Raw genomic sequence first — 25,961 nt, 5'->3', positions numbered from 1 at the left:
GCTTTGAAACCGGCGTCTGGAAGCGGCGGCCCGTGCCAGCCTCTCGCAGGCACGGGTGAGCAGCTGCCCGATTTCGGCGCGGTGGGGGGCGGTGGAGGAGGAGGAGGCGGAGGAGGGCGGTGGTGACGCTGTTCCGTGGCCATAACTCACCTGCCAGATGGTGTCTTCTTACACCGGCTATTGGTCGCAACCGCGGCAGGGCGCATCTTATTTGCCCCTCGCCGTTGTTGTTGTTGTTGTCGTCGTAGTTGTTTTGTTTTGAAGTCTGCGTTAGAGGCAAAGAGCGATGCGGCGTGGGGGAGGCTTTTATCCACAAGCGGATTGACGAAGGGCTGTGAATTCACTGCCAATATTGTTCACCCCAGTTTATGTCGACGGCTCTCGCTCCGGTTTTATTCGGCGGTTCATTTCAGCCGGAGCCGCCGCCCGGAACACTTTTGCAGAAATTAATCTGAAATTCTACTTCCATGTGGCCTGTTTTTAACGAATGTATTTACTGTATAAGATTATCGGCATAATATCAGGTAACGCAACATCGGGTAATATAATAACGTGGGGTAAAATCATCTATGAAACATTACGGGTAGGCATGTGCCTTGTGCTCTGGTGGTTGTGTCTTACTGCCTTTTATGGCGAGCGTTCTGGAAAATATCGAGTGAGAAATTAAGCCCCTGCTGCTTATATTCCCTAACGTGACCGCTGTTTGTGGCGAGAGCTTGCGCGGGATTTGTTGCACTGGCAGCATCCGTTACCACCCTCTCAAAAAATACCTTTCCTCCTCTTCCTCCGTCAGCCAGCTGGCTGACTGAAGATTTTCACGGCAACCTTATCCACTGCGAGAAAAGCGAAGTCGGATAACCTGCGAGGTCAAATTCGTTTTTTAGGCCGTGCTCATTTCTCTTTGGCGGTCTCCCCGAAAGCTTTTTTCATCTTTATTTTCAGAAGACGTTTGGCTCTAGATGCCTGGCCAGCCGCCAAGAATTTTATGGCGGTGGATAAAAAATACGCGGAGATCGCACCCGATTATGTGACCTATCCAGTGGTCGCCGGATTCACCTCCCCACCACCACGGGAATTGAAAGATGGGCAAGTGTGTGAAATCCTCCCGCCTCTGTCCACTCAGCGGCATAAACGGCGTCACCTCAGTCAGCCGATCGTAAGGTCGCGTGTGCGGTGGGGTAAGGTGTGGGGAACTCCCGCCTCTTTAACGACATTATGGCTGCCTCTAGTGGAGGCCTCTTCTGGCAGCAGTGGGGTGAGCAAGCACTTGCAGGGCTGCACCTTTACCTCCTCCTCCACCTGTGTGGCCATTAAGGTTCACAAGTTCAGCTGTAAATCGTAAAGTGAAAGACGGGTCACTGCTGGGATCTTGTCGTGGGGGGCGCTGGCTCGTTGTGCTGGCGGTGGCCAGGGGGCTGTGTGTGTGGGGGGGGGGTGTCCCTGTTTGTGCGGAGGATTTTCTCGTGAAAGAAAATTGTCAAAGAATCCGAAGCCGACAGAGTGATGGCGCTGTACAGTTCGGGTGATGCGCGCCTCTGAAAACTGAAGTCTTTTTTGGGTGGCACAAAGGTGGGGGGGGGGGGGGGCAAGGTTCCGTCTCGTTCGCTTAACTCCACCTGAACATTTTCTAAGACTAACCATGGAATGCCCTCATGCTTTAATTTAAACGAGGAAGTAAAGCTCGTGCACACGCGTGGGTGCTGGAACGCTCCCCCGCCATGCAGCGAGGTGAAGTCACTTCGGGACGTCATCGCGAGCCAATGTTTCACTTACCTCCTGGGTTTTCGATATCTAAACAACGATGGGTAAGGAGAGACCTCGCTGAGACGTCGCCACTACGACCGTAGTAATCTCATTAGCTCCGTCCCCGGACGTTTTGACAGGCCAATCACGAGACGTTTTCATCCCTGTCATTCCACGTGGTGCCAGGGTGAATTGGTGACGCGGTCCCAATGATGCACGTGCGGTCCTTTTCTGCAGTATAAACCAGTCCAGTTGCCACTGACCTGGCACAAGGGTTAAAACCCCTCCACCCTCGGGCAACCCTTTTGTCAAGAGATCCAGTTTTCCACAGCGCAAGTCACAAAGAACATTGCAGCTTTGTACAAAAATGTAATTTATTTTGGACCGTCTTTACAAGCGTTATCGTGACCCCCACGTTATAGACACACGGACTGACAGATGGACGGGGGACCGACGGAGCTTTTATGCATTAACGCTTTCACCCTTGATTGGAAAGTGCCACATTAAAATAAAAACACCCACACTGCCTTCAGGGGATGGAAATAAAACAAACTCACTTTACCCTCATTTACATGCGACGTTGAAGGTGCCATTCAGAATGCGTTACAGTCATAAATAATGCATCCGAAGTTCACGCGGAATAAATCTGCGGCGGAGCAGCCGGGACGCGGAGCGGCCCCCAGGGGCACGCACGTACGTGTACGCACGCGACTGCGTGTACGTGTACGCACGCCCGGCGCTGTGAATTTAATTATATCCTATTTGCACGACGTTTTTCTCTCTCCCTCGATTGTGCAGCGTTGCTCGTGTTGCCAATTCTCGACGCTGCAGCTCGAAATTCTAAAGTAACCATCGAGTGATCCGCTCGAATCGATTCCCGGAGAAGCTCCCGGCACGTGGTGGCGAAACGTCGGGCATCGTGCCGAACGGCACGCGGTGCCGCGCGGGAACCGCGCCGAGAGCGCCGCAGTGTGACGTCTTTATCGGCAACTGCGCATTTCCCGGACGGGACCTTCGGAGGCCAAAGTGCAGAATAAAGAAAATGACAAGCAAGCGCGCGTCCGTGCGTAAGCAAACGTTCGCCAATTTGCTCGAGTGCGCTAGGCGCCGAGCAGCTACGATCGCAAACAACGGGAGCAACAACGACAAAAACCAGCAGCAGCAACAACGCACGTGTAGGTCAAGCGGTCGGTACTATATTAAATTTAAAGGCCATTTTGTACGCATACGCGCATGCGTTTGGCAAGACCTCAATATTTGCCGTGTACCTCATTTGCCATTAACAAATGCTCTCGACAATCACAACATCAGCCGCCGTCTGAATTGAAAATGGGAGCTTGAAGTTGTTACAGCATATCTGGCCTGTCTTTCTCCACATTGTGGCGTTCTGGCGGGGACATGGGGGCGGTGGGGCGGGCGGGTGGGTACGGACGAGGGGGGAGGGGAAGGAGAGACACTTCCCAACTCCTTTTCTATCTGCGCTTTTGTCTTCTTGTCAAAACAATGACAAAACCGTTTGCTGGCCGCGATAGCTGAGCCTCGCGAACAGCGCCGGCCAACAAAGGACAGAACGGGCTGCCTGCAAAACCACCCAGCTCACCGATGGCACCGCAGGCACCCACCGTCGTGACAATAGTAGTTTGGTCCTTTTGATGCCTATGCCGTTCTTACCGCAGGGTTATCACGGAGGCACCGTGAACCACGGGATGAGTGCAGTCCGTCGATTTTACCACGTGGCTTTTACAAAATACAAGCAGTCTGGTAAAACCGTGTGACGCTGGCATACGTGGAAAAGTGTTTTGCGAATAACTCAATGGAATGTTCAAGTCCGCCGTGAAGGGGGCGGCGCACGATTGCGATTAATCTGGTCCATCACCATCGTCGGGTAGCAGCATCGTGCGCGTTTATGCAGGCGCTGCAGCGGCGCCACGGCGGCGAGGCGTTAACTACCTCGCCTGGTATGCGGGAGGTCGTGGGTTCGATCCCGATCCCGACCCTGACGCGTATACACTTGGAGTTTGCTCGTGTCTCTCTCTCCCCGTGGTCGCGTGGACCTTTCTCTGCGTCCTCTTCACGCTTAGAAAACTGCAGGAGAATTATAACGGTGCGCACGGTCACACTTCACAGCCGGGTAATGTTTACCATCGCGTTTGATTTTATGCACGGATGAAAGAAACATCCTCGCAACAAATCGTGCGGTGCTGAGACAATGTAAACCACCACCGCTGATTTACACGAAATAAATAAATAAGTGTGGGCGTCTTTTATTTCAAGTGGAATATGACAGCAATAATAATAACCAATCAAATATAAACCGTATTTACGTGAGCAAATGCCTCGTGCGAGTTGTCATTCCAGGGAATGCGGTTTGTTGTTGAAACTTAAAACATTTGTAGTGAATACGCTTTTTTTGCGTCCATAAAATATTCACGATGCCGTTTGAGGTCCGGGAAATATTCCGGTTAAGAGTGGTGGCGGGAGCTGAGGGTCAACAGGGGTAGGCATAGGACGGGCAGTGGGTGGGAGAGGGAGCAGTGGCGTCGCGCACTGTGAACCTCCGACACCATCGCGGCGCGCTGTGAAACCGGCGAACCGAGTTCGATTCCGGGCCACAGCTCGCGCCGGTGATAGCTGAACCCGGCCTAGGCCTCACCCCCCTACCAACACCCACGCTTGGACCAGCATGGTGCTGTATGGTCAAACAATTCTCATAACTGGTACGGCTTGAGGAGGCCTTCATCCAACGGTGGATTTTACTGTAAATTTAATTTTTTACTTGTCTGTATTCATAGAAAATCAGGGTGAAACAACTCATATTATTTTTTTGAAATATATATATTTTTTATATAAGCACCTCTAGTGGCTGCAGGGGTAAACCCATTTACACAACAACAAATGCTAATTGACAAACGTGGTTGTAAACAGTGGCGGACAATCGAACTTGGGTCGCCGGGCTCACAGTGCAGCGTACTAACCATTGTGCCACCTCCTCCTTCACCGCACACTGGCCAGTTCGCCTACGTAGGCTTGCGTAAAACACTGCTGCACAAACTCCGTGTTCACATCTGCTCATCCACCAAGCCGCTCGTCATTAATCACGACCACGGAGCGTGTGGAGAGGAGCCTTCGTGTGCGCGGGGGGCGGTAGGTCTGGCAGGGGGGGTAGGTTGTCTCAGCGTGTGCGAAGTTGTGGCCGTTTTGTTAAGCATCGCCGTGAGCTCCGAGCCTGTGCCCCCCCCCCCCCTCCAATGCCATGAATAGCTCTGACTGCGTTGCCCCCTATTGCCGAATGATCTTTTGCCGAATCTGACAGGAACGTCGCTCGTGCTTCCGTGCACCGTGCGCGCACGCACCGGCTTCGCTGCTGAAGAGCGGTAGCCTGCCCACGTGTTGCGCCGTACGCCGACGTTTCGTTGACCCCATGCAGCATTGCATACTTGCACCCCCCCCCACCCCCTTGAGGTCCAGGGGACCTGGGTTCGATTGTGGGCAGCTGCGGACCGTACAGCAGCTTCAAAAACACATTGTAAAAGAACTGCAATTTGGTTAATTTCTCTTGTGGCTGCAGAAGTATGTACAGTGCTAGTCTCCCACACAGAGAGGGTCAAGTACGCGCCTACTGCATTGTAACAGAAGCAGTGCATTGTGCTCCGCGCCGCGTGCTCTGCTGATGTACAAACAATAACGAGGCGTTATTGAGCAGCACAATGGGAATAAAAGCTCTGTCGGGCGTCATCAGCAAACAGTGATGCGCTGACGATGAACATGGTGATCTGTTCTCATGTTTGAATAACAAGCGCTGCATCCATCTCTGGCTTTCATTTTTTTCGTCTTCTTCCGTACGGCTGATGTGGATGCAGAGCAACAACGACAACGACGATGTCACATCCGGGTGGTCCAGCCCAGACAACCGCGTCTGGAGCACGTGGACCGTATCGTCGCTGCGACGTCTCCTTCGTGTTTGTGGATCGGGGCGTTGCGTCGTTACGCGCTGTGTACGGTCTGTTCCGGATCACTGCAGTCGCACTCTGCTGGGGAGTTTTTATTTTTATTTTCCGTTTGTGCATCAGCTATCCCCATCTGCTGCCATGGTTTGTGCACTGGATAAAGCTTTAGGGTGGACCGTGAGCTTCGTGGAAGGATCTTCTTGCGTTGGGCCTTTCACAACAAGGTTTGCGAGTTCTTTTGAACTCTCAGAGCCTCATCGGGGTTGTGCTCCCATTGTTTAAGGTTAAGTGCATGGGTCCAAGAGGTCTTGCCGTCACTTCAAAACGATCACAAGGAACGTTGCTGAGGTCCTGATGAATGACACTGTGTCAGCATATGGGTTCTATGCTAGTCTGTAGGTTCTATGTCAGCCTATAAGTCCCCTATGCTAATATATAGGTTCTATGTTAGTCTATGGGTTCTGTGCTAGTCTATAGGTTCTGTGTCAGCCTATGGGTCCCCTATGTTAGTCTATAGGTTCTATGTTAGTCTATGGGTTCTGTGCTAGTCTATAGGTTCTATGTCAGCCTATGGGTCTCCTATGCTAGTCTATAGGTTCTATGTTAGTCTATGGGTTCTGTGCTAGTCTATAGGTTCTATGTCAGCCTATGGGTCTCCTATGCTAGTCTATAGGTTCTATGTTAGTCTATGGGTTCTGTGCTAGTCTATAGGTTCTATGTCAGCCTATGGGTCTCCTATGCTAGTCTATAGGTTCTATGTTAGTCTATGGGTTCTGTGCTAGTCTATAGGTTCTATGTCAGCCTATGGGTCTCCTATGCTAGTCTATAGGTTCTATGTTAGTCTATGGGTTCTGTGCTAGTCTATAGGTTCTATGTCAGCCTATGGGCCCTATGCCAGTCTGCCAGTCTACGAGTCCTGCGCCAGCCTATGGATCTCGGCGGTGCAGCGTCGCTGGCATGGACTCTGGTGCAAAGGAATGAAATGCGGGTCCCCTTCCCCCCCCCCTCCTCTTCGTAGCTCGCTACCCGGGACCCAACATCCCGTGCAGCCTGCACATCGGATCGCGACGGCGCTGACGTCAGATTTTTCGCGACGCTTCGGCTGCCAGTTCGGCGCCACGTGTCTACGAGTGGCGCTGCGCGCAGGGGAGGCTCTGTCGGTTGAACACGTGGCAGGCTTTCGCGACCAATATTACTCACAATAATGGTTTTTGTGTTAGATCGCGCACGTATATTTGTGTCGTAACCCTCCACCACCCGACAGAGCCAGTAAGAGATTTGTCACGTAAACAAAAAGTGACAATTAGTTTACTACTTCAGCCCACCGGCGTGTTGGAGAGTAAATCCACGGTATTTACAATTTGAGTAGCACCGTGACGTTTCGCTGGTGATAGTGGTCCGCGCGGCGGCGGCAGCAGCGGTGGCAGCGGCGCAGCGTGTCGCTCTGTGCCGAGCTGAAATGAGGGACGCAGGGATTTCAGTGCCCCTCGGCGTGCGTTTGCCTGACGTGTGACGCAGGTTGCATTGCGTGGGGGTGGGTGGAGGGAGGGAGTTTGACGTAGGATCGGTACCTCATTTTACGAACGTGTTTTTTTTTTCGAGTTCGTTAAAACGTATCTCCGAGGACGAGTGCAACTTTGCAGGGAGTCCACAGTGGGCATCTTATGGATAGACTGGACCCCGTCATGGTGTCGTCGAATTTCCACCATTGGCTCTGAACCATCAATGAGTGCTCCATCACACTTTGAATTGACTTGCAGAATATTCTTCACCTCTGATTAATAATAATAATAAATGTACATGTAATAAAATATTTCACATCCTTTCTAATCATTTATTAGATATAATTTTTTTATTAACTTGGCCTCCTCCATCGCCCACCGTATCCCTCTTGCCGCGAGACGTAGAATCCATTCGTGAGCATCGCAGGGCGGCTGCAACAGTTCTCGCGTTTTCCGATGAGCGTCCAAAAAACTGAAACCTCCCAATCGGCCTTTTTATCCTTCGCACAGCGGCGTCCACACTTTCCCACACGGCTCTCCGCTGTGCAACTGTTTCCCCTCACGACGGTCAAAGGGATTTTTGTTTAAATTCTCAGATCTGGAATTGGGCCAAAGTCGAAAGCAAACCGAATTTAACGCGATGGTTTTTGTTTTCCCCGTGCGTGGCACGGCCGGGGCTGATCACCATCAACTCGGTGCACTTTATAGAACCTGGTACTGGTAGGAACCCACTGGTTCCACCAGCCCACAGGGGATTATTGTGTCCGTCCGTCGTGCAGGGAGGGGCTGGGTGGGGAGGGAGGGGCTGGGTGGGGAGGGTGGGGCTGGGAGGGTGGCGCTGGGTGGGGAGGGGAGGGTGGGGAGGGGCTGGGTGGGGAGGGTGTGTAGGGGCTGGGTGGGGAGGGTGGGGCTGGGTGGGGGATAGGAGGGGTGGGGCTGGGTGGTGAGGGGCTGGTCACCCCGTAGTGCCCTTATAAAACTCAACGTTTAACCTACTCACGCCGGCTTGTGCCCGCCCTCACAGTCGGGCATATTTGCGGAATACACCACGCCGCCGTTGACCCTGGCCATTGACCGAGCAACCCAACGTTCCTACCAGCTCCCTCCGCAGGAATGTGTTTTAAACATGGGTGGCGGAAATCCGGGTGCCAACCCATGACCTTGGTCGTGCTGACTCAGCAACTCTGATCCCGTGCTACCCGGCCACCTCTGCACAAATGGTCCTCTTTATAACATGAAGCCACATTAATCATGCCCAGCAATCATGCCCCCTGCCTCTTCCCGGCTACTCAGCATGGCCTACGATGGCTGCTTCCTTCCACCGCCACCATCCCAATCTTAGGGGCTTGGGTAGGGCACCGCGGGATGATGACAGCTGGTCCAGAAGGGCAATGCAGTGGTAAGCCAATGAACGGACCGCGCCTGAGCGTACGTCGATGTGGGAGATGGAGCGATGAAATTGGCTCGTGCGCGGGTGCTTGCTGAATTGTTGCACGCCGCAGCACCACATGCACACGTGTCCGTGTGCAGTTTGAAATCCCAACAGGCGCCACCGCCATCATCATCGCCATCATCATCATCATCACTCTCGCGCCTATTTACATGGCCGTGTGTTTGGCGGTCAGCCAAACTTCTACAGTTTGTCTGCAGGCACAGTATTCTCACGGCTCGAAAGCCCTCGAAAATAATCGGCGGACGCGCGCGCGCGCTCGAGCCTCGGCGTCATCGAGAGCGACTGCAGGAACGCTCCTACACACGAGCTACGGCGCGAGAGCGCGAGCGTGCCGCAACACGGCGACTCACGGCTCGGGGAGCAAGCGGGGCCTGAGCTTTAGCCAAGGTGCAGCCCCCGACGCCCGCCAAACCTCCCACGGCGATCCCTGCTATCGTTATTTATTTATTTATTTTCATTCATTCCTGGAATCTGGCCCAGAGCTTTTACAAAAGTAGAAAAAATAATTCGACGCGATGGGGCCGCTGTCGGACCTCCCACTGGTCCACCGCGACCCGGACGAGGTCACAGGTGCCCCTCTCACTGCCCCCGGGGGTTCATTTCACCCCGGTGTCGTCTGGGGCGGTGACGCGGCCGAGCGGTCAGCACAGCATTATTTTCCACTTGTTGAAGAGGTTCATGGTTCGAGCCCAGCGGCAGCCCTGGTTAATGCTAAATATGCGCCCCTGTTTTCACGGTGGGACGTTTAAAGACCCCGTGGCGTTATTCGGAGGAGGGTGGGTAGGTAGGTCACGTGTATTGCCGGCGTCGCGGTCCAAATTTGCCAAGTTTGAAAAATGTACTTGGATTATTTTTTGTATTTGCGTAAAATCACACTGCGGCATCGCCCCCCACTGGCAGAGACTGATGGTCGTGTGTGTGGCTGGCTGGTCGTGGGTGTTGGTGGTGGTCGTGTGTGTGTGTCTGTGGCTGGCTGGTGGTCGTGCGTGTGTGTGACTGGCTGGTGGTCGTGTGTGCGTGTGTGTGGCTGGCTGGTGATCGTGTGCGCGTGTATTTGACCGGCAGGATGTAAAGGCAGCCGACGCGCCTATGTAAATGTCACGGTAATGCGCTTCACCCTGACGGAATCCATGTAATCTGAGTCCATCTCGTTGATCGCAAGGATCTGGTGACTCAAACGAACGCTGGCCTTCCCTCAAGGCTCGCATTCACGACAGAGCTTTGCTGCGTGGTGTTTTAATCAATCCCACCGTGGTTCGAGGGAGAGAGGAGGAGGGGGGTGCCATCGTTTCTTTACATCAGAATATAGCCGCATTTATTTATTTATCTAACGCACATTTGTATAAAAAAAATCGGGAGATTAACGTCTTGTACGCAAATCCGTTAAGGCGCTTACCTCCGTGTGACGTGCTTGTGGTCTAACCCAGGGGTCGGCAAAACAAAATAACAAGAAGAGACATTTGTTTCGAATTCGGTGAAGAACTCGACATTTCAAGAACCGCAATGCACTGTGTGGTGAATACGAGATGGCGGTCCTTAATAAACAACGTGTCACAAAGCGGTCCTTAAAGAGCAACGGATTGCCCGACCCCTGGTCGAACCGATGACTGAAACAATTTGGCAGGGAAGTGAATGGGTTTATGGTTGGGAGAGCGAAACGCCGCTCGCCTAAATTTGAAAAAATAAAATGTATTTAAATATATTTTTAAAATATGTTTTTGAACATCAAACTGTCGAGGACGAGAGAGAATTAATAATTACGCTTGGGCGTCTCCTTGATGCTCGTTTCATTCCACTCCCACAGAGCCATCTTTCACGTCCGTTCTGAGAAAACAAGAAAAGAAAGGGATTACGCAGCGGAGAGAGATTCGTCACGCAGCCAATTTAGATTTCTTCACTAAAAGCTGCCACGAAGGGATTTTATATAAATAAATAAACAAACAACGGTGGAGCCCGAGCGATGAACCGCCTGCGGGCCTACGGTCGAGGAGCGGTGATGTGTGCACCTGTTTGGGGAAACCCGACGGCTTTCTCCTCCTCCTCTGCGTCGTTTTTCACGGGATCGCTTTGGCCTCCCTTCCAAACGCGACGATAAACCGTCCGGCAGCGTGGAACACGTTTGAACGAACGCCAAACCTTCCGTGCCTCGTAAGTACGCTGAGCTTCTTCCGCCACCGTGCGTAGCCAATCGCGCTAATCGGAGGTGCGGGCGGGGGAAGGACAACAAAAAACAGCTCTGAAGATATGAGTTTTCCATCGAGATTTAAAAGTGTGCATGCATACAGCCCCAGTGGCTTCCTAAAATCGGAAAAAAGAGCGTTCCAGACGGCCGCAGGAGGGCATCTGAAAGTGCGCGATGCAACGACCGTCTGTGTTCAATGGCTCGCCAACAGCCGCGTGCCCAGTAAGGTAGAGGTGCAGCCCCGCAATATCTGGTGCACGTCGCCGCTGCTGCCAGAATGTCCCCCGCTAGCACGCACTGTCGAGAGCCCCTCTAAGGCGGCTATTTGGGGCCTGCTCTTCTCCCACGCTGGCCACACATCTTAGAAGAGGTGGGAGTAACCACCCCCCGCTAATTTACCCCACCCGGACGCACGCGACCTGCCGATCGACTAAATGTGGTTGAACCCATTTATGATCCTGGGTGGACAGAGGCTGCCGGCTGGGGGAGGTCGAAGGAACCTCCAGCATTATTTAAAGTTCCACGCCGAGAGATCGAATCTGGATGGCAAGTCCGGTGTACCAACCATCGGATAAGTTTGTTAGATCGGCATTATAAACGGTGTCCCGTGCGCGCTATCCGAGGGGGTTATCATTCGCCTCCCGGGCGATTCAATGAGCCTCTCGCCAGCCGTATCCCTCGGGCCACCCTCCCTCTCGCACGTTTCCCACTTTGCCAGCCTCCATCCCAATCGTGAACCAAACTTGCTCCCCAGTTAACCCTGGCTGTTGCTTCAGGCTCTTCTTTCACGTCGGATTACGCTCAGCATTAGGGTTGGGGGCACGGGGGTGGGGGGTGGGTGGAGGTCTCTGAGACCACGTGGGCGCAGCGTGTCACGCTGTCGCTCGACTTGTCAGGCGCGTTGAGTTTATTCGTTATTTCTATTTGCTTGCGTCTCATGTTCATATTCATCGCGATCGTACGATCCATATTTGTTGTTGGGTTAGGCTACGTGGTGGTATTTTTATGCCCAAATTATTTAGCATTACCTCCAATTAGCACGGTTGGCTATGTACGCTGCGAAAAATGTTCAACATTCATACGTTCATTAGCCGGCCACGTTTACAAATATATTATTTATACGTGCCGATGTATTGATTCTGTGACCGGTGACTGAAGACGCTTTATTGCAATTAGTAGCCCTTTGTCAATTCGCTGCTGAATGAAAACTTCACCGTGATGTGTTAATCATCGCAGTTATTTGACCGTACATCACCGTGCTGGTGAGCGTGCGTTGGTGAAGGGTGTGGTGGTTTAGTCCAGAACTGTTTCAGATATCACTCGCCACTGACATTCGCTTTGACCGTGAATCGGACTCGGCTAGCCAGGTTCATAACTTGGTGTGCTAACCACTGTGCCACCAATCCCCCCCCCCCTCCACTCTGTAGGTATGTTGTTTATATTTATTATATTTGTTGATATTTATGGACTTGCTTTGTATGGAAACTTTCAAGTGACCTGGGGCTTGAGTGTGCCAGTTGGAGGTGAAGATTCCTGCTGTGTCTCATCCCAGTCGAGTCATTCGCAGGTTAATTTGGACCCTTGCGAATGGCCGGACATCTGTGGAAAAGGGCCTTTATCGCTCATCGGACTCCTCCAGAATAAATAAATATTCAGAATCTGACTTCAAGGGATCTTTAACGTCCGCCGTGAAACAGACGGTACCGTGTTGTGTCATTATTATTGTCATTACGTTTACTCCACAACGCACGATTAACCAGGGCGGCCGCTGGATTCGAACCGTGGTTCTCGGTGGTGAGCGGCGAGCGCGCTACCACCGGGGCCGCAGCGTCACCGCCCAGTGCGTCGCGGGATGCGCTCCCGTATTTTGGCTCATTAATCCAACGTCGCTTGTTATTTCTAATTATTCAAGGTCGGTGTTTGGATTTAAGAATGAATGAAAACCAATTCTGGTTGCATATTTTCCAACCCATTAACCTCAGGGGTTGTACGGACGAACGATTTGCATACGCGTACGTGAGCCGTGAATAATTGATTCCCGCGGCCGCACGATTCCGATGCGCGCATCGTGCCCGTAGAGGATTGTTTTTTAATCGCAGAATCACTCCCGCGACCACCCGGCGGACATGGAGCGACGAGGTTAGTTCACGTGAAGGAGAGCGCCATGCATTGTAAACATCTCGGTGCCATGGGTGATGGGTCCCAGCTTTGAGAGACCTTCATCCAGCAGTAGATAGGCTGCATCTCACGGTGATGATGATGATGATGACTCCAGGCATTCCATGGAAACTTCTCCGCCATTCATTCTCCATCTCCCCAAGCCCTTGACTGAATGTCGAGACTTAACATCGAAAACATAATAATGATGATGATGATGATTATACCCAGTAAGGCCACACTCAGTACAAAAGACTTGTTCTGGAGGATTTTGCATTGGAAAGGCTGGCCAACTCCGGTTACATTAACTTTAAACGTAGGTTTTAATAGGCAACACAACATCTATTTTTTTTTTCTTGTTGGGTTCCATGAATCTGCAAACAGCAGAGGTGTCCTGTTTTGTCACCGAACCCACAAACAAATATGGACCAATAACATTGTGTGTTTTTAACCAATGGGAGGAAACCAGAGAACCCGGAGGGAGCGCGTACAAACAGAGGGGGGGGCACGTACATACGGAGGCGGAGTGCTACAAACAGAGGGGAGGGGGGCACGCACATACGGTGGGGGAGGGGGGGGGAGCACGTATGTACGGAAGGGGAGCACGTACAAAGGAAGGGGGAGCACGTACACACTCCACGCAGAAAAGCGCCCGAGTCGGGAATCGAACCCAGGTGCTTCTTTGCCGCGAGGCACGAGTATTATTATAACTGTGGTAAAAATGTTACGTATTCGTCTATTCGGACATCATCGTCGTCATCGCTCTTTGCACGTGCCAAACCACGCACTCGTTCTCTACATTCACGCCATACAAGCCAAAATAACCTTTACTATGAATAATATCGCTCGCCAAAGCCCCACGTGTTCAATTAAATGGCACGGCCACGGGCGTTAACCAGCGGCCGGCTGGGTTTTACGTTCGGAGCTGAGTAGTCCTCCTCCTGCCGTGGCGCGACATCGGAGCCCATCGTCAGCTCTCGTCCCTTCCCCCGCAGGCCCCTGCGCTCCATGCCGGTTCTTCGTGGCGCCTCTCCCGAGAGCCCATTCGTGTTCCGCGTCGATGCGGCACGCCAGACGCCGGGAGATTTTTCTCCCAAATTTTTTCCTTCCTCCCAAAATGTTGAAGTTCTAGCTCCGGGCAACTCGACGAGTGTGCTACGCACAGTTGCATCGTGAGCGTGCGCGTGCGTGTGTTTTCGTTATATGTGCGGTGCGTAAACATCACCACGAGGGAGACAAAGGCGGCCGAGCGTGGTGCTGGCCACCCACCCTCTCATTTGCCGTGATGGCCTTCATAGGTGCTCGCTAACAGCACTTGCTGCTACAGTCTGTTAAAGCTGTACGGGGAAATCTTGTTTTTGTTGTTATATTTTTCTGGAATGTTCCTTCTCCCTCCTCGGATTAGTAAGAGGTAAAGTTGCAGTCCTGCAATTTCTTGCTCGCATCACTGCTCGTGGACAGGACTCCACTAGACGTAGCTCTACAGACCCCCCTCTTGTGGGTATTTGGCCTACTCCTCCACACTGGTCAGACATAATGCAAGAGGCTGGAGTGCCCACACTTTACCGCACCACACCCGACGTGCCCGATCTCCTTACCGCGGTTGTTCCTATTTATTCCGCTGGGTCGATGGGAGGTGGATCGCTAAGAATAGAGAACCAGCAACGTCTGGATTGTAAGTACGGTGCGCCGCAACCCACCACCCATCCACCCATCCACCTCTCCGCCCCCCTCTGGAGTTAATATTTTTAAAGAATAATAATAACCTCTGCTGCGAGTCGTGGCAACAGGAAGCGACGCTGACCCGGCGTTGACCCCCGGCGCAGGTGCTCGGAATGGGAGCCAAGGTGCACGGCGCACTTGAGTCGCCCACAATGAGGGGCCGGCCAGCCGGCCTTGTGTTATTCCCGATTGTGTTGTCGCAGAGGAAGTGGCCACTCAGCTGCTGCTGCTGCGACGACTGTGCGAGAATTCCCCTTCTGGCTTTCTTGACAATTGTATTATTATATTATTATTATTCACCGCAGCGCGTTTTTCGTTGACACCACCTGCGTCACGTGGGGGGGGGGGGTGACGGGGTGGTTGGTGGCGCGTTGCTGAACCTGGCAGACGTCGACTTCGTTTGATTTCTTTCCGCCTACCTCCCCGCCCGGCCCGTGGCTAACGTGGGTGGCGAGCGATGTTGGAATCGGTCCCAGGCCACTGCGCCGCACCGCATCAACGCTATTCACCGGCCCGCTGTGGATTGATCAGCGAGGTGAAGTATGGGCAAACAGCCCCAACGGCCAACTCGACATGGGGACACATTCATCCAGAAATGTATTGGCCAAGGGCTGTAAATGATTGTTTTTGTTATTATGTTAACTCTATATATATTTTATAACGTCTGGGTGTAAAGTGCGTGCTTTGTGTCAACCGTCTTGACGCTCATTTATTTAGAACTACTTTTTGTGTTTAGTTTGTTGTCCTTCCCCCTTACCTCTGATCAGCACGGTTGGCTATGTACGGTGCAAAAGAAGTACAGCATACATACAGAAAGGTTTCAATAGGATTTCCTGTGCAATTGAGCATCCAGATGGTGCTCATTTCCCCTTTACAGCCCTGAGCCAGTGGGGTAATTCCACATTTCTATGGCGGAGTCGAGTCTATTCAACATGACAATCACTTTTGATTTCTCCCAAATTAGTATTCAATTCTATCCGTAATTAGTTTTTTTTTTCTGTTGGCTTAGATCGTGTTTGTGTACCATGCCAACGTTTAACAATAAACCCTCCACCGGCCGACACAGCCAATCAAATCAAGTTGTCACATGGGCAACTGAGCCAATTGATGTGGTTTTACTTTTGAGCAAACCGGAGTCGGAATGATGTTGAAAAGCAACCGAAATTTAGTCACGAAAATTCTCCAACGTTTCTCTGGGAGATAAATTACATCCAGCGTCGTCGGGCGAGCTACCAACAAGCTCGTCTCTCTCTCTCGCGCGCTGTGAGAAGGGCTGCGTGCAGAACGAGAGAGAGCGAGAGAGTGACCGAGAGAGTGAGCGAGAGGTGGGGGTTTACATAAAGCAAAGTTTAAAAATGTAAAAAAATTTTTTCGAAATGATGAACGAAGCAAAGTGCCGAATACGCCGAGCATCTTCTTGTTTCCACTGATCGTAAAAAATAAGAGAGAGAAACGTGCCGGAGACGTTGCGGACCTGGGAAATTGGGAACGCACCACCGGACAAAGCGAGGGTCGCCGAGGCTGCGTTCCTTCGCGTTGATGTTTGGGGGGGCGGGGGGGGCTGCGATCGCTGCTTTTGGAGACTTACGTCAGCCTGGCCCGGGGCCGCGCAGCTCGTGACCGTTGGGATTCAGTGGCGGGGGTGTGGAAGAGGTGAGAAGGGGGGAGAGGCCGGCGCTGAGTGGGTGTGGGGCTGATTGATGAGCGTGGCCTCGTTAAGGAGAGATCCCCTTTGTGCCATTTACCCTTGGCCAGCGTCCCTCTGCGGATCCCTGAAGCCAAAACAAGCAGTACGGAACCCGCATCACCCCCCCCTCCCCCCCGACCAGCCTCTGCTTCCTGCATCGCCGCTTCACTTCCCGCTAGGATAAACCAACCTCGGCCGGGATGTCAGGAAGCGTTGTAGGTAAATAAATAAATAAATGCGCGCGGAGCTGTTCTTTTGTCAATCTACTGCTGGATGGCGACTTCTCCCCCAGACCGTGCAGGGTCAGTTGACCAGACTTCAACGGCCGCCGGTCAATGCGTGAACGGTGGGTGGGAGGAGGGAGGGGGCGGTGGTGGTGGCGGTGGTGGCGGTGGTGGTTGCCCACGGCTGGTTCACTCACGTTGGTCGTGGTGGTCGGTAATTGATCCACTGATGGGTCGAAGGCTCTCCCCGTGCCATGTGAGTTGTGGGGGGGGGGGGTTCAGTTGACAACGCTGGTGGTCAGTGCGGGGTTGGTGAATGCAATGCATTGTAACGTAAATAGTCGTTTAAGAAACGCACAATCATGCGGATAGCATCTCTCGTGCGCATTGCCGTGTCATCACGCGCGGTCTATGTGCGTCTTTAGGCCGGCTTCGTGTGACGACGACGACGACGAATTCACCGTGAGCAGCAGCAGTCCTGAGGTGTCGTCGTTCCCGACAGCAAAGGAGCGCTCACGTGGGAGCGTAGCATCGCAGGGCGACACTGTCGCCCACAACAAAGCAGCGTCCTCGCAGCCACCCTGGTAGTGCACGGCGCTAACACACGCAGGCGCCATCCAGAGTCCGAGATGTGACGAGTTCCGGCACAATCTGCATTTTTTCGTCTGCTTCAATAAATACATATATGACCAGGCAAGGGTTTAACAGCAACAAATATTTCTTTTTTTTTTATAAAATCCTTGCGCTAAATTAGGCTGCACGAAATCAGGAAGGTGGGAGAGGAGCGTGGTGTTGGTGGGGGTGGTGGTGGTGGTGGGGGTGGTGGTAGTGGGGGTGGTGGTGGTTGGGGTGAAGGGGGTCGGAGGGTGCAGAGCAATGTGTGGTGGATGGAGTGGTGGTGGTGGTGGTGGTTTGGATGTCGGGGGGCGGCACTAGATGGTGGATGGTCGTGTGCGATGTCGTTTGCCTCTTCCGGGAAGTGACCCAACCTCCGTTAAAGCAGCGGGATCCGGCAGGATGTGCAGATCCGCACGTGCGTCCGCGCGTCCGTGTGCCCGCGTTGCGTTGCGTGCGGGGGGGGGGGGGAGCGTTCCGACACGGCTGTATGAGCAGTGCTAGCCCTGTACGCGTTGTACGTGTGGCGTACGTGTGGAGGGATCACGCGCGTGCCTATTATCCGCGCAGGTAATCAGCTGCGCGTCGTACTCGTGCGCGCGCGCACGAATGAGTGAATGAATGCGCGAGTGGGCGCAGGAGTGTTTTTCTGCAAGGAGCGGCGGTGCAACGGTTTGCGCGCCGGGCTACTACCCCGAGGACCCATGCGTCTCGCCGGCCGCATCACCCCCTCTTGTGCCGTGTCCAACCCACACGAGAACAGAACTCAACGAAAGCGTTCTCCGGCGGTAGTCTCTGATTTTCCCATTGCTTCGTTGCTGCTACAGCACTTGAATGCTACTCCTCGCGTCACTCTTGCGAGTGAGACTGCTCCGGTCACCCGATTCTTCACCTGATTGAACGAATGCACTTGACTTCACGTGACCCCCTCGTCGACGAATACCTTCTCCCTGCGAGCCCCCCCCCCCCCCCCGGCCTTTCCCACACGAGCTCCGGTCCGAGCGTCGTTGAAGAGAGAATTGAATTAAAAATAATGGTAAGGCGCTCTCTCCACGCGTGCTTCAGTAACTGCGCGAATGCTTTTCCACGGTTGTTTGTCATCCCAGAGAATGAATGGTTTTAATGTTCACTGTAATTTCGTCCGCAACAAGATTCATGTTTTTAATTTCAATAAACTATGATCCGTCTGCTTGTTTTTGCTGTAACTGATGTTGCACGTTCGTGGGTTTAACCGTAAATAGACAGCGGGCACTACTTCCCCGCGATCCATCCTGGAATACAAATGTATAAATGCAATCAATTGTTTGTTTATCATTTACTTAATCGTTTTGGCGATGTATTTGCTTCAGGCTTTCACCCCACGGTAAGGCGTTCACGAAATGATTCACTGCCAGCAGGCTCTCTTCACTATCGTTGTTGTTCCTGAGCCTATTAAAATCCCATATTCCTAAGACAAGTCCACACAACAAGGCCTCTGATTGCATGGACACCACACTCGGTGGTTCAGCCTCGCAAGGCAGTGCTTATTTTATCCACCCTGAAGGGGATCATGGGCTTAGTCAGATCTTCGCCGGATTTTAACCCAGGGCCTCGCTGGTTGAGCCTACTGCTTTACTCACTGACATACCCATGGCTCTGTACCGCAGGAACAACAATTCATGCTTTTATTTAGTCACTTTTATTTATTTATCCAGGAGAAGCCACGCTTGAGTCGACGGGCTCTGCATTATTTTCCCTTCTATTGTAAGATGTTTTCAGACAATCAGTGGGTCTTTATTACGAGTACGATTATTATAATACACGCGGGGAAAACCGTGCAGTTCGAAACAGGTCGCGACGACTCAGCTTTCTGCGCCGCCTGCTCCTGGCGAGCCCAGAGGTACGGCAACCTCCACGACGCCCACGGGAAAGGGAGTTTCACCACAACTGTGCGGTGATCCACCGGCCCCTCGTGTCAAATTGAACATATGGACCAACGTGCACTCTATACCAGCGGGTGTGCTTGCAAGATGACGACGTTGCCGTTAATTCTTATTGTTTTTTGTTACTTCTTTGATCTTGACAGCATGTTTTCTTTCCTCCTCGCGTAACCACTTTTATTTTTTTAATACGTAAATGACAGATTTTCTATTTTTAACAAAGTTACTCATTAAAGCAACTAGCGTGGTAGTATTAATGCAAGTGCTCGTTAGAGCGGCGCTACGGTTTACGGTTGCCGAACGAATATGTTGCAAGGTCGCGCTCATTACACACAAAGTGCTCGCCACAAATGAGCCGCCAATACCTCGCTGGTCTCGTCAAGGAGCATAAACCATCATCACGCGAACTCCGCTCATCCTGGCAGCAGCGGTCTTTGTTCTAGCCATCGAACAAAGACGGGCACCGCATCGCGCGCATTCAGATGCGCTTCCGCGGCCGTCTGGAATGCTCTTCCTTCCGATATCAGCCACTGGGACCTACTCGTTGGTTCTTTCGGTAAAGCCTACGTGACTTTACCGAAAGAACCACAGAGTATGGATTCCTGCAGTCACGAAAGCTTCCAATCAACACTGGGACTTAGTTTATTGTCTTTCACCTCCGAATAACACGGTTGGCTACGTACCATGCGAAATCAATTTATCATATACACAAAGATAAAGACAAAGATCCCTCATATAGCCTTAACAGACTGTAGGGGCAAGTGCTGTTAGCGAGCACCTATGAAGGCCGCAACGGTACACGGGGGGGTGGGTGGCCAGCACCACGCCCGACCGCCTTTGTCTCCCCAGTGGCGATGTTTACACACCACACCAGGTACTCATTTCAGGCTGAGTCGACCTAGGGGAGGCCCAGGACCGGTTCAGATAATCGTCACTGGTGTTGGCCGTGAGCGGGAATCGAACCCGGGTCGCTAGGTTCATAGCGCAGCGCGCTAACCGCTACACTACCGCTCCCCACACACACACACGCGCGCGCACTTTCCCCAGTGGCGTGGTTGGGGAGGGGCCCTGGTGCGGGGAATGGAATGGGTGCGGTCCAATTTCCTCGCCTCTTCTTCATAGGCCGGCGGCCAGGGCCCATTGCGGTTCGTGAGGCCCACGGTGCTAATGCGTCTCCTTCGCACTCGATAGCTACGTCGCTGACTTTTCTCCACAAGTGCTCGACACGCGAATGGTCGGGGGAATGTTCGTCCCTGAGGAGAAACGACATGATTGGTTGATGGCAATACAGCAAAAGTATCGATTTTTGGAAAGGTGATAAAAACGGCATTGATTTTGTTCATTTTGACAATGATTTTTCTACAACTCTCTGAACCGTGTGGACCTCTCACCGCTCCCGCCTCCTCCCTCCCCCTTCCCTCCCTGCCCTGCGCTGCGCTGCCCGCCTGTTGCTGCCCTCCCGCCTGCCCCATCTCATAGGACTACCTGTCGGTGATCATCGACAGGAAGGCACTCCCACTCACGTGCAGCCAAGTCTACACACTCTTCGGCAACATCGAATGCATCTACCCCTTCAACAGGTGACCCATTCTTAATTTTGGAGCTTTCGTGACTGCTGGAATTATTCTTTGGTTCTTTCGGTAAAGTCACGTATAAAGAGAAAATAATAAATTAAATAATAGCATACTACGACGTTTCGATTGCAACACAAGCAATCATCATCAGGTATAAAAGAAATAGCAACAAAAATCTAACAAGAAAACTATAGACAGACATATAAGCAGACAGATATCACAAAGATACACAGAGAGAGAACACGTATCGGCACAAAGAGAGATCGTCTCTGTGACGAGGCCTTAAATATAGAGAGGGGGCGGGGGCGGAGAGAGGGAGGGGGCAGAGAAAAAATTAGCATGTCAATGAGTGGACGACGACGTGGTACGGTACGCAAGGTGACCCATTCTCACATCATTTCTCCGCTGCCCCTATAAAAACAAGAAGAATAGCAACATTCACGATAGCTCGCAGTCCCAAGTCGATCCGCACTTTTAATCCTTTCGGTCGTGCGAGGATTTGCTTGTTCACACTCCGCTACGCCGGTCAGCGCCGGTTGGCGAAGGTGGCGAGCCCAGCACCGATTCGGATGTCACTCGCCACCGATTGTTCAGCCGTGCCTGGGAATTGAACTCGACGGGTTCTGAGCGCAGCGTGCTCGCCATTGTGCCACCGCTCCACCTCACTTACCGCAGTATAGAATATACGTGGCGGAGTGGTTAGCGGACTGCACTATGAGCCTCGTTACACCCCGAGGCCGGTTCCCGGCCATGGGTAACCTCAGCGATGTACCGATCCTGGGCATTCCTTCATCAACCTGCACTGACCGATGTGGGGAAGTACGGTCAAACAACTCCCGCAGCTCACGCAGCGAAGGGAGGCCTTCACCCAGCGGCGGATCGACGGAAGGCTTTAAATTATAATTAAGACTACGGCTGTCTACGTTAACGCCTTGCGCGCATTGCGTGCTTTTACAAATGAATGCCACTGCCGGCGCGCGGAATCCGTCGTGCGTGTCTCGTGATGCTCGGGGACGCCGCGGCCCGGAACGCGGCTCGCACCTTGGACCTTGCGCGACGAGCCGTGAGGGTTTGTCGCGGCAACATTTTTCCCGCACGCGCACACACACACACACACGCGCACACGCACACACACACACACGCGCACACACAAGCACACACACACGCGCACACATGCACACACACACACACGCGCACACACAAGCACACACACACGCGCACACATGCACACACACACGCGCACGCACACACACGCGCACACACAAGCACACACACAAGCACACACACACAAGCACACACACACGCGCATACACACGCACGCACACCTCCTAAAGCCCATTCAGGAACGGTCTTTCCGTGGCGTCGTGGCTTGAGATCATTCCCTACCCCGTGCCCCACCCCCACCCACCCTCCCGTTTTTTCCCCTTGAATAAATCCCCATCGTGAGAATCTTCCAACGCCTGATGCAAATTGGGGGTAGCGGCAGTGGTGCTTGGGCACTCGGGCGCGGCGACGGATTATCTTCCGCCAGGTTTGATCTTCGCCCGGGGCAGGCACTCTCGGTTTTGCGGAAAGAGACCACGCGGGCACGCAGCCCTCTGCCGGGAAAAACAAAAAAACCCCGTCACGTCATCCCACTGTCGTTGGGACGTCGCTCGTTCTCTCCATCTTGCATCCTCAACTTGGTGAGGGTCAACTGCAACGCGTTGAGATGCGATCGTATTGAGAGATGTGGTAACTCTGTAAACGACAGTCACTCACAGAATTAACTCGATCTCATCAGATCTTGCAGGCTAAGCATGCGTTGAGCCTGGATAGCGGAGCTTGAATGGGCGACCACCGCACATAACAGGTGTTCTATAGGTTACGGGGCTTTCTAACGAGCAGCAGAGGGCAGTGCGGCGAAATCCGTTGTTGTACTGCCCTTCTATGATCCCACATTTACGTTCCCGCTGCTTTCACCAAACCAAGGGTGGTGAAGTATCGTCGCGAACAACCTTGCACGACCAGCAGCAGAGTGACGCATGGTTGTATAGGTACGTGCGCGAATTGTGTTTGACGTAAAACATATTGCGAGCGATGCGTTCTGTGATCTCCGTGCGTCAGTGATCTGCTGCAGAGCCTGGAGGACTGCGCTGGAGATGTTGTGGCCATCGCCAATTGCTTTGTGCTCAAGGTACGCAACAACAACAACAGCAACAACAACAACAGCAACAACAACAACAGCAACAACAACAACAGCAACAACAACAACAGCAACAACAACAACAGCAACAACAACAATTTTAAGAATAGTAACCTGCAACAATTACAATAACAATAACTACCATAATAATCTTCTTGGTTCTTTCGGTAAAGTCACGTAGAAGGGAAATGATAAAATATAAAAATAAAACATAATAAAATAATTCTCACGACGTTTCGGCCACAACGCAAGCAGCTTCGCCTGAGGACGGCTGCTTGCGTTGTGGCCGAAACGTCGTGAGAATTATTTTATTATGTTTTATTTTTATTATTTTATTATTTCCCTTCTACGTGACTTTATCGAAAGAACCAAGAAGATGAATCCCTGCAGTCACGAAAGCTTTAAATCGATACCATAATAATGATTACGTTAACCGCAGTGTAGCAATACCAGAGAGTTGGTCGGTTCGATCCGGTTTGACCTCCAGGAGCTACAAGTTGAAACGACGGGACAAGATTCTTAAATCCCTGCCGCCCCTTGTCCACCCGGCAATTTAAATGCAGTCAGTTGATTGGCAGGACGCATGTGCGGGTGGGGTAAAGTGTGGGTCATTTCACCGCCTCCAAGACGGTCTGGCTGGCGTGGAAGAGTAGGCCAAAAACCCTCTAGAGGGCGGGGGGGGGGGGGCTCTCTAGATCTCCCTCCGAGTGGAGGCCCTTGGTATGTATGTTGAACTTCGTTCGCACTGTACGTGGCCAACGGTGCTAACCGGAGGTGCAGCAACGGCGTGGGCAAGAAATTGCAGGACTGCACCTCTATCTTTGCAAAACCAGCAATTGGCACAGCTTTGGAGTCGTGCAGGCGTCAAAATTGTCGTGCTCCAACGTGTGGGACATTAGTGCACACGTTTAGCATCGGTGTCTAATTACCGAACAATAGCCCTGTACAAGTAGGCCATTATGCATAAGTGAATTAATGCGACGCTGGTGATTTGGAAAATTAAAGGGACAAAATGTTGGGTTTTTTCATCTCTGCTTTCAACAATGGACCGTGATTATATCTCGGTTGCACGTGCTTGACGTGTCCGGCGATCCGAGTAATGTAATGAAGCCCGCGCCACTAAGTGCCACTTATCTTAATTACTGCAATTATGATCGTTTCGTTTATAGAGCGAAGACTTCAAGATCTACACTCAATACTGCACTAATTATCCCAGGTACGTATTGTTACGTTAAGGGGAACAATTAGACGATTCCCAGGAAGAGTTCCTGGCTTTAACGTCTGTTTTGTTTTCGTAAAAATAATAACAAGTGCATTATAACAACGATTGAAAATGACGTTTCGTTTTATTTTTACGATTTACCGCATTTGCCAAATCGTGTCGGTGCCGACGGCACCAATTGTTGTCACGTTCTGACCCGCCGCCCCGACTGGACACCTGTAAATATTCCGATTTTGATAGCTGATGGCTGGCACCAGCCTTAGCCGATCTCCCTCACCAAAGCCACGTTTCATAGTCACGGCCCCTCACCCCCCCCGCCCGCCCGGGGTAGAACTCACGAGCAAAGGAGTACGGCAGGCAACAACAGCGTTATCGATTCATGTACAGCGTCCACAGGCAACCGCGTCTCAAGATGCCTTACGAACACGAAAACTGCATTAGGGGGGAAGTATGGTATCAGAGGGGGTGGCAGCGGGCGGGGGTGGGGGGCGGTCAGGGTTAGGGGCACACGCGAGAGGAGAGAGAGAGACAGAGCAACACCGCTGTACAGCCCGGCATGAAGCAACCGAACGAACCGGTGCCCAGCACCAACAACGAACTCGAGGAACAGCCGGGGCAACTGGGGCAATCAGGACATCCAGGGCAGTCGGGACAGCAAGGCCAGCCAGGGTAGCCGGGGCAGTCGGGATGGCCGGTACAGACAGGGCAGTCATGGAAGCCGGGGTGGCCTGGGCAGCACTAATTCTCAGGGCATCCTCGGGGGACCCAGCCAGGAAAGGGAGAGTGGTTACGCATACACTATCTCGTTCTACATCTAAGACTTGTGAAGCTTTCGTCGTGTTTTGCTTTCACCAACCGAAACCCCCAATTAAAGATTGCTTTGCTTAGCTTTAATTAAAATGATGCTGGGGGTCTCTGAGTGAGCAGCAGAGGGCATATGTGAACGTAGATTTCCCCTTTAATGAGACAAGAATCTAGATTACTTTTTATTTTGGTTCGGTGAAACACTCCGGGAAGATAGCGGTGGCTGGCGGGTATAATCATTTCCGCGACGGCGCTGTTTAAAATCGCTTGTGCGGAGAGAAGAAACATCTGGCCCAGGATTCGGCTGCACCGCGGAATGGAGTGCCGTTGGCTGTGTGCGTTGTTCGGGCGCCACGGTGGCGAGATGTTAACTCCCTCGCCTGGTATGCAAGAGGTTGTGGGTTCGATCCCAACCCTGATACCTGTATGTTTTTTCCATGCTCTCCCCGTGGTAGCGTGGCTTTTTCTCTGGGTCCTCCGGTTTTTTCCCTCCACATTGATAAACATGTGCTTCTAGTATTTGGCTGCTATACATATCCACATGATAACCCACTTTGTTGAGCTATGATTTGTGGCAAGGTCCTTTTTGAAAAAAAAACTGTATAGCTCAATGAGCCTTACCTGGTAAAATAACAAAAAATACAGTTGAGTCTTTTTGCTTTAAATGTCACCAGTGTTGGCTCAGATTTGTTAGATTTGAAATTCCACCCTCGCATTCGATTGGCAGCCCACAGCTAATGGCAGTGGCGAGCCGTACCTTATCCCCAACCCCACCTTCGCCACAACCCGCATTGGTCAGTTTGATGAAGTATAGCCAAACAACTCCCATGATCCACACCGATTGTTAAAAGCCGCGTGATTGGGGAGGCCTTCATTCAGCAGGGACTTGACAAAGCGATGTTTGTGAGTAACGAGAACGATTTTTTTTAAATCAAATCATCAGGTGGCATTGCTTGAGCACGCGCAGTGTTCTGCGGCGACGCGGCACCTTGCTAAAGCCACGAAACACCCGAGCAAGCCTCCGC

General features: G+C 52.2%; 1 protein-coding gene across 2 annotated transcripts in view; it reads left to right on the top strand.

Moving 5' to 3' along the window:
* The window catches only part of LOC144943154 (uncharacterized), a 101,443-nt gene that overhangs the window by 35,273 nt on the left and 40,209 nt on the right, over positions 1-25,961 (top strand). For both annotated transcript variants that reach the window (XM_078870380.1, XM_078870379.1), the window contains exons 3-5: positions 20,631-20,731; positions 22,832-22,901; positions 24,080-24,126. In XM_078870380.1, coding sequence (XP_078726506.1) covers positions 20,631-20,731; positions 22,832-22,901; positions 24,080-24,126 — 218 coding nt within the window. The remainder of the gene's footprint in view (positions 1-20,630; positions 20,732-22,831; positions 22,902-24,079; positions 24,127-25,961) is intronic.

This window comes from Lampetra fluviatilis, chromosome 30 (genome assembly GCF_964198595.1).
Source record: "Lampetra fluviatilis chromosome 30, kcLamFluv1.1, whole genome shotgun sequence".
NCBI lineage: Eukaryota > Metazoa > Chordata > Hyperoartia > Petromyzontiformes > Petromyzontidae > Lampetra > Lampetra fluviatilis.
Note: the sequence above shows the minus strand (reverse complement) of the source record. Positions and strands in the feature narration are given on the sequence as shown.